Consider the following 6,627-nt stretch of genomic DNA (forward strand, 5'->3'; position numbering starts at 1 on the left):
GGATTATAATTTGATTTGAAATGTGCCTATATTGTGGTAAACTAATTGCTTTCTTAGGGAAAGAAAAATAGTGAACAAAGTCGGTGGTGCTAGTACTGAACTTTTCTTTCATTGATATATGGTCAAGAACTGTTAATGCTTTGATATTCATTATATAGACTTTTGGTGACATTTATTATAGACCTTAGGTACAAGGACAAATTACCATTTTTCAGTATGTCTTTTCTATATAGCTGTATTTTGTGCTGGGCTTATCACTGGACGGTTAATTGCTGACTTCTCTTTTAACCGTGATCATGAGGTGCAAATATCTATACATTTAAGCTTGGAATTTCAGAATAAACTTGTACTCATTCTTTGCACTGTATCTAACTCTGCATATGAATATTATATTTTTAGATATTTAATTTTCATGTTTTAATTCATGGTAATTTATTGAGCAATTTAAAGGGTTCTATTCTTTGTCACTATCACTTGATTTGTTTTTATTTCTCATGCGTAAATCCTTAGATATGGGGAATATTAATTAGATCACTACTAATCTTTAAATGTTCACTATACATCATAGAATATATCCATTATGAAATATGAGAACTGTTGTTTAACTTGAGCGTTCCACCAAGATTCTTCTTTATCATTCTTTCACACTGAATAATTTTTAGTTATCTCAGTTTTTGATGGGTTGAATAAGTTAAAAGTTGGAAGATTAGGAATGCTCCTTTAAGTTATTTCGATCACTCGGTAAAACAACAACATTCTAATGTGCTGGAAAACTACTCGTTTAAAAGGTTAGTTCGAGTTCGATTTGAAAATAACTCGTTTAAAAGTTAAACGAGTTTAGTTCGAGTTTGGCTTGTTAATATATAATATTTATAATTCATATAATATATACACACACGTTCGTGAGTCTCTTAACGAACACATTCGTGAGCCTTTAATCGAACATGTTCGCGAGCTCACGAACCAAATACTGTTAAGCTCGAGTTCGGCTCGATAATATTTTCGAGCTCGAAATCAGGCTCGAGCTTGGCTCGTTAATTTTATCGAACAAATTCAAACGAATTTTTTTTTTTGAATCGAGATTCGAATAGCTCGCGAGCAGCTTGGTTCGTTTACCCCTCCTATCGACGGCGACGAAAAAGAAAAAAATTTTGAATCTAGGGATGAGAGAAAAAAATTTAAGAGATAGCCCATAATATAATATAGATATTGTCGGCGTAGGCCAGAGTTCGGATCAGCCCGGGTAGATCACTCGGGCTGGCTCCGCCATTGCGAGTGGGAAACTTTCGTGGGACCGGACCGGTCACCCCTAGAGATTGAGTTAATGCGACTAACTGGGATTATCATTTTTTTTAATAGGATTACGATGCCTCTAAGGCATAGCTAAGTTGGTTATCTTGACAAAGTTGAGACAATGACCTCTTCCGTCGTGATCAACTACAGTTTCTCGATTTACCTCCTCACATATGGTCATGAGATCGAGCATGTAGTCCCCGAGGCAATGGTGCAATGGTAGGACATCCGAGTTGTGACCCAGGGACCCGCGGTTCGATCCCCAGCTATGACGTATTTGCAAAAATTTTCTTCCAAATGGGGAACGCAATCAAAGGATGCTGGGCATCTGGATTGACCGCCGTATGCGCTTCCCGATTTACCCTAGTGGTCGGTGGGAAACTTTCATGGGACCGGGTCGGCCACCCCGAGGGATTGAGTCCATGAGACTGACTGAGATTTATCATTTCATGAGATCGAGCATGTAGAGCCATTAGAGTGGCGAATTTTATTTTGCAGAATTGAATAGGATTACGATGAGTACCTTAAAAAAAACTCAAAATGCTTTAAATCCAAATTGATATAAGAGTATGGTTTAGGTAATGTCTGAGGGTATGCGTTTATTGGGTTTTTATGAAATTTCTTAATGAAATAATTAAATTTTTATTTTTTTCTAGATTTAATTCAGTTTGGTTTAGTTTAAATAAAAACATTAATTTTTTAACTTTAATTTAGGAAGAAATAGGGTAATTTAGGAATTAAGTGTGCCCTCGATGAAAATAAAAATATGGTGCACCTTTTAAGAAATCTAGAAAATTAAATACGCCCAAAGATACTTAATAAGTGTTTTTTTAGAAAGGAAAGAAAAGATCTCAGTTATAATAAAAAAATGAATAAGTTTAAAAAGTGGTTGAAAACTATATTCTTTTTTATGTTCAATTTGAATTTTTAATTAAAATTAAAACTAAAATGTTTTTTTTAAAAAAAAACTTGTGGAAGCAAACATGTTAAATTCATGAAAACCTTTTATTTTAAATTTACAGTTTTTAAATAATAAAAATATAATAAAGGTCTTTTAAAAACTTATCTAGTTGTTTGAGAAAATAAAACTAAAAAAATTATTAATTTATATTTAATTCACATATTTTAAATTAAATGGGTAAGGATAAGCGAACAAGTCCATTTGGCTTATTCAGCCTAGTAATTGGATTGGCTTTGGCTGCCTTAATCCTCTCTTTTGAATCTTCTAATGTCGAAAACAAAAACCTATCAAGATCCAATTTCCAACCCATCGAATTCAAATTTAATCATGGATATTGCATCATTTTAACTTATAATTATTCAAAATAAAACTAATGATTATTTTTTTGTCATGTAATTCTCCTCCGCAGCTGCCGCTTCTGTTTCTAGGGCTTCAATTTACTTGCGTTGAAGAACTTCGGCAGGCCTTCAGATTTGCTGCTTCAGTTCAGAGTTCTCTTTCCTTTTATGTACGTATTCATGTTTTGTTTCAAATTTTTTTACTTGCCAATTTCTTCTACTTGAGCACGTTTCTATCTTCCATCCATGACGTTGCATGTAGTCTTCGATACTCCATGCAGATTTTCTGTTCGATAGATGTCCTAGCAGACTTTTCTTGATGTTAAACTTCGATAGTCCCCAACACACTTTACGAATTTGTTTCCGAGGAATCCATGTTTGTTATCATTCTTCCTCACCTACTCGTTTGTTTATGCGATCAGATTAATTTCATCGAAGCATGATCACCTTGCTTCATTGCCCATGCTGGAACTCAGTCAGTTAAAAGAGAGTTGGACACAGTTCTAGGCAGTGTTGGAACAAGTCGTAGTAGTTCCTCATCAGATTTATAAGAATGCATACACAATTTGTAGTTTCTTATCTTCTTAGTGTGTTTCTGTGTTTTGGTTGCTTTCTAATGCCAAGTATTCCTTTTGCAGATTAGAGTGGTTGACTACTATGGCTTGCTCCTCTACCGATCAGCCATCGCAATTAGAGACAGCATGTGGCTCTCTTCTAAATGAGCTTCAGGTTTAAATTCTTTGTTTATGTATCTGGATCATTATGATTGCTCACAATCACTGTGACCATGTACAGTATTACTTTTAGGGACATTGGACAATTGTCTGTATTCTTGCAAGCTCATGGTTTGCAGATCCTTCTTATAGAAAATCAAGTAAGCACTTGCTTTGTTTCAGATTATATGGGATGAGGTTGGTGAGTCAGATACTGAAAAGGACAAGATGCTAGTCGAACTAGAGCAGGAGTGCCTCAAGATTTATAGAAGTAAGGTCGATGAGGCTAACCATTGTAGAGCTCAGTTGCGACGAGCGATTGCTGACTCTGAAGCTGAGGTTGCAGCCATCTGTTCCGCAATGGGTGAACTGCCAATTCACACTAGAGAGGTGGGTCTCTGCTCAAGTTGTCAAATAACCATTTGTGTTGTTGCCACGAGCTTAATTTCTCGGAGTTTTCAGCTTGGTTGTTCTTGTCTATGATGTTTGGTGCTGTTATTTTTCTAGCCCACTCAGAGAGCAGGAAGCTTAAAGGAGGAACTGAAGTCCATAACACTGCAGCTTGATGAGATGAGGAGGAAGAAAGATGAGAGATTGAAACAATTCTTCCATGTTTTGGAGCAGCTAAGATCGATTTCGATTGAGATCATGCCTACCGAGTGCAGCCCATCGAAGCTGGCTGTTGATGAATCTGATTTATCTACAAGAAAGCTTCAAGAAATATGCAATCAGCTTGAGGTACTTCAAAGGCAGAAGGTTGGCAACCAATTCTTGCATTCGACAACTTCTTTTACTTTTTCTTAATTTTTACAATTGACTTTGATCTCTTGCAGAATGACCACTTGAAACAAATTATGGATCACCTGTCCACTCTGAATTCACTATGTTCTGTTCTTGGTGCTGATGTTAAAGAAACACTAAGAAACATAGACCCTAGTTTTTATGAAGCTGAAGCCTCAAAGAGTGTCAGCAATGTCACGATCGAAAGGCTTGCCCATACTATTGGGAGATTGCGAGAGACTAAGATTGAAAGGATGCAGAAGGTAAACAATGCCATTGAACTAGTTGTTTCTTTGCTCTAGCCATTCTTTGATTGCATGAGCTATAATATTGGCAGGTTCAAGATCTTGCATCTACAATGCTGGAATTGTGGAATCTGATGGACACGCCTATCGAAGAACAACATCAGTTTCACAATGTGACTCGCAATATTGCTGCTTCAGAAGAAGAAATCACCGAGGCAAATAGCCTTTCAGAGGACTTTCTAAGTTCTGTAAGTTTTTGCAAACTAGAGTAGGATCCTCATTTTGCTCCTTCTCCCATACGTTTGGTTAGATACATCACTAGCACATTTCTGATATGAAGGTGGAAGCAGAAGTTTTGAGACTCGAACAACTCAAAGCAAGCAAGATGAAAGAACTCATCTCCAAGAAAAGAACAGAACTGGAAGAGCTTCGTCGACGGGCTCATTTGGTTATAGAGTCAGAAAATGGAGTAGATTCTGAACTTAGTGCCATTGAATCTGGTACTGTCGATCGACACTCTTGCATTCTGTAATTTTGAAATTGAGAAAGGCTCCAAATACTGTTTTTTTTTTGTTTTTTATTTGGCAGGAGCTATGGATTCCTGCTCAGTCCTGGAACAGATAAAAGAACAAATCACAGCAGCCAAAGAGGAAGCTTTTAGCAGGAAGGATATACTTGAAAGGGTAGAAAAATGGTCGACTGCATGCGAGGAGGAAGCATGGCTTGAGGAATATGACAGGGTCTGTAATATGATAGATTTAACAATTTAATTTGGCCCTGAATTCTGACTTGTGTGAACTCCTGTAGGATGAGAACCGATACAATGCTGGAAGGGGTGCTCACCTGATGCTGAAGCGTGCTGAAAAAGCTCGGGCGCTGGTTAACAAGATTCCAGGTGTTTACAAACATCAAAGAGGAGAGGAGAGATCTTTGGAATGCAAACCTTTTTTGTGATATCGATTTACGACCTTTCTGTTTCTCGTGCAGCAATGGTGGACACTCTGACAGCCAAAATCACACAATGGGAGAAGGGAACGAGTATGGGATTCATATATGACGGCGTAAGTATTGCTTTCGTGATCATTTGGTGTCGATGAACAGGTAAAGCACTTTGATCGTAACTGACTTGCAACTTTAGGTGCGGCTTCTGTCGATGCTGGAAGACTACGCCATGATCAGGCAAGAGAAAGAGCAAGCACGGAAGAGACAGAGGGTAAGCGATCTGTTTGCCGAAATTCGGCTGTGTGTGGCTCTGGACTAAGACATGGATGGTTCAGGATCAGAAGAAACTCCAAGAGCAGCTCGTAGCTAAGCAGGAAGCCTTGTATGGCTCGAGGCCGAGCCCCTCGAAGTCTCAAAGTGCCAAGAAAGCGGCGAGGACGTTGTCTGGAGGCGCACACCGGCGGCTCTCGTTTGCCGGAGTGGCATCGCAGGCTCCCAAGTCCGACTGCATGCATTCTGCGAAATCCGCTCGGTCGGCGAAGAAGATAGACGATCTCGGTGCCCTTTCTTGCTGTAAGATCTCCAAACAAGTTTTTTTTTTCCCTTTCAAGCTTTCTGTAAGATTAAGCTAAGCTGTGGTAGGTGCGAGAGGCCTGAATCTTGCCGGCGTTCCGGTGAAGAAGCCGCCGTATGATAATGCCGTGCCGGTGCAACCAGTGGCCGTCCCTCGCAAACCTTTTTCTCCCATTCCTATCGATAACATTCCGTTGGCGCCGCCGAAGCCCGCCGCCTTTAGTGAGCTGGAAGAGAACAAGATACCGAATGCAGGCCTTCAAACCTCAAAGAGTAGTACTCTGGCAAAAGCAGAATCGCCGACGCACGTCTCTGCGCCACCTGCCTCCGCTGGCCTCTCCAACGCAGCTGCGGCGATGAGAGTGGCGGTGGAGGAGACAGAGTATTCGTCCGAGGAGAGGAGCCTGGCACTCCATTTCAACAGATGAATTCTGAGGTGCATCATCTGGGCTTGATCTTGACCTGTGTAAATTGTTCACATAAATTCTACAATAAATAGCATGCAAACCAAGATTTTTTCTCATGCTTCTCAAATCAAGAGGTGATGATAGGACTTAACTCTCATCAAGAGAAACTAAATTGATTTAGTTATTTTTAATTAGCTTATGATGATTGTCTAGAGTTTTTTGAGGAAGGGTTAAAGATTTTTTCATAAAAAGTTCAATATTAAATTGTTGGAGTTACCTATAAAATAACTGTGTCCTTTGTTAGTATTGGATCTTTTGATGAGGCTGGAAGGGGAAGGAAAGTGAAAAGTCGATAGCTCAATGGTTATTTGTTCA

At 39.0% G+C, this 6,627-nt stretch overlaps 1 protein-coding gene across 1 annotated transcript; it reads left to right on the forward strand.

The window, feature by feature from the left end:
• Positions 1–2,523: 2,523 nt before the first annotated feature.
• LOC141839245 (65-kDa microtubule-associated protein 3-like) lies at positions 2,524–6,343 on the forward strand. Its single transcript, XM_074726955.1, has 13 exons — positions 2,524–2,762; positions 3,231–3,321; positions 3,489–3,695; positions 3,813–4,061; positions 4,139–4,348; positions 4,423–4,578; positions 4,671–4,830; positions 4,919–5,070; positions 5,138–5,225; positions 5,318–5,391; positions 5,469–5,543; positions 5,608–5,845; positions 5,915–6,343. The coding sequence occupies exons 2-13, from the start codon at positions 3,250–3,252 to the stop codon at positions 6,271–6,273; spliced, it is 2,040 nt and encodes a 679-aa protein (XP_074583056.1). The 5' UTR covers positions 2,524–2,762; positions 3,231–3,249; the 3' UTR covers positions 6,274–6,343.
• The last annotated feature ends 284 nt before the right edge of the window (positions 6,344–6,627 follow it).

This window comes from Curcuma longa, chromosome 1 (genome assembly GCF_044706935.1).
Source record: "Curcuma longa cultivar G26 ecotype Majalengka, Jawa Barat chromosome 1, ITB_CL_G26_1.1, whole genome shotgun sequence".
Lineage (NCBI taxonomy): Eukaryota > Viridiplantae > Streptophyta > Magnoliopsida > Zingiberales > Zingiberaceae > Curcuma > Curcuma longa.

Excerpts from the sequence above, each read along its gene's own strand:
- LOC141839245 (XM_074726955.1), top strand. The coding sequence starts at position 3,250 with ATGGCTTGCTCCTCTACCGATCAGCCATCGCAATTAGAGACAGCATGT. Across the intron at positions 3,322-3,488 it reads CTCTTCTAAATGAGCTTCAG|ATTATATGGGATGAGGTTGG; the intron begins GTTTAAATTCTT and ends GCTTTGTTTCAG. Across the intron at positions 4,831-4,918 it reads ACTTAGTGCCATTGAATCTG|GAGCTATGGATTCCTGCTCA; the intron begins GTACTGTCGATC and ends TTTATTTGGCAG.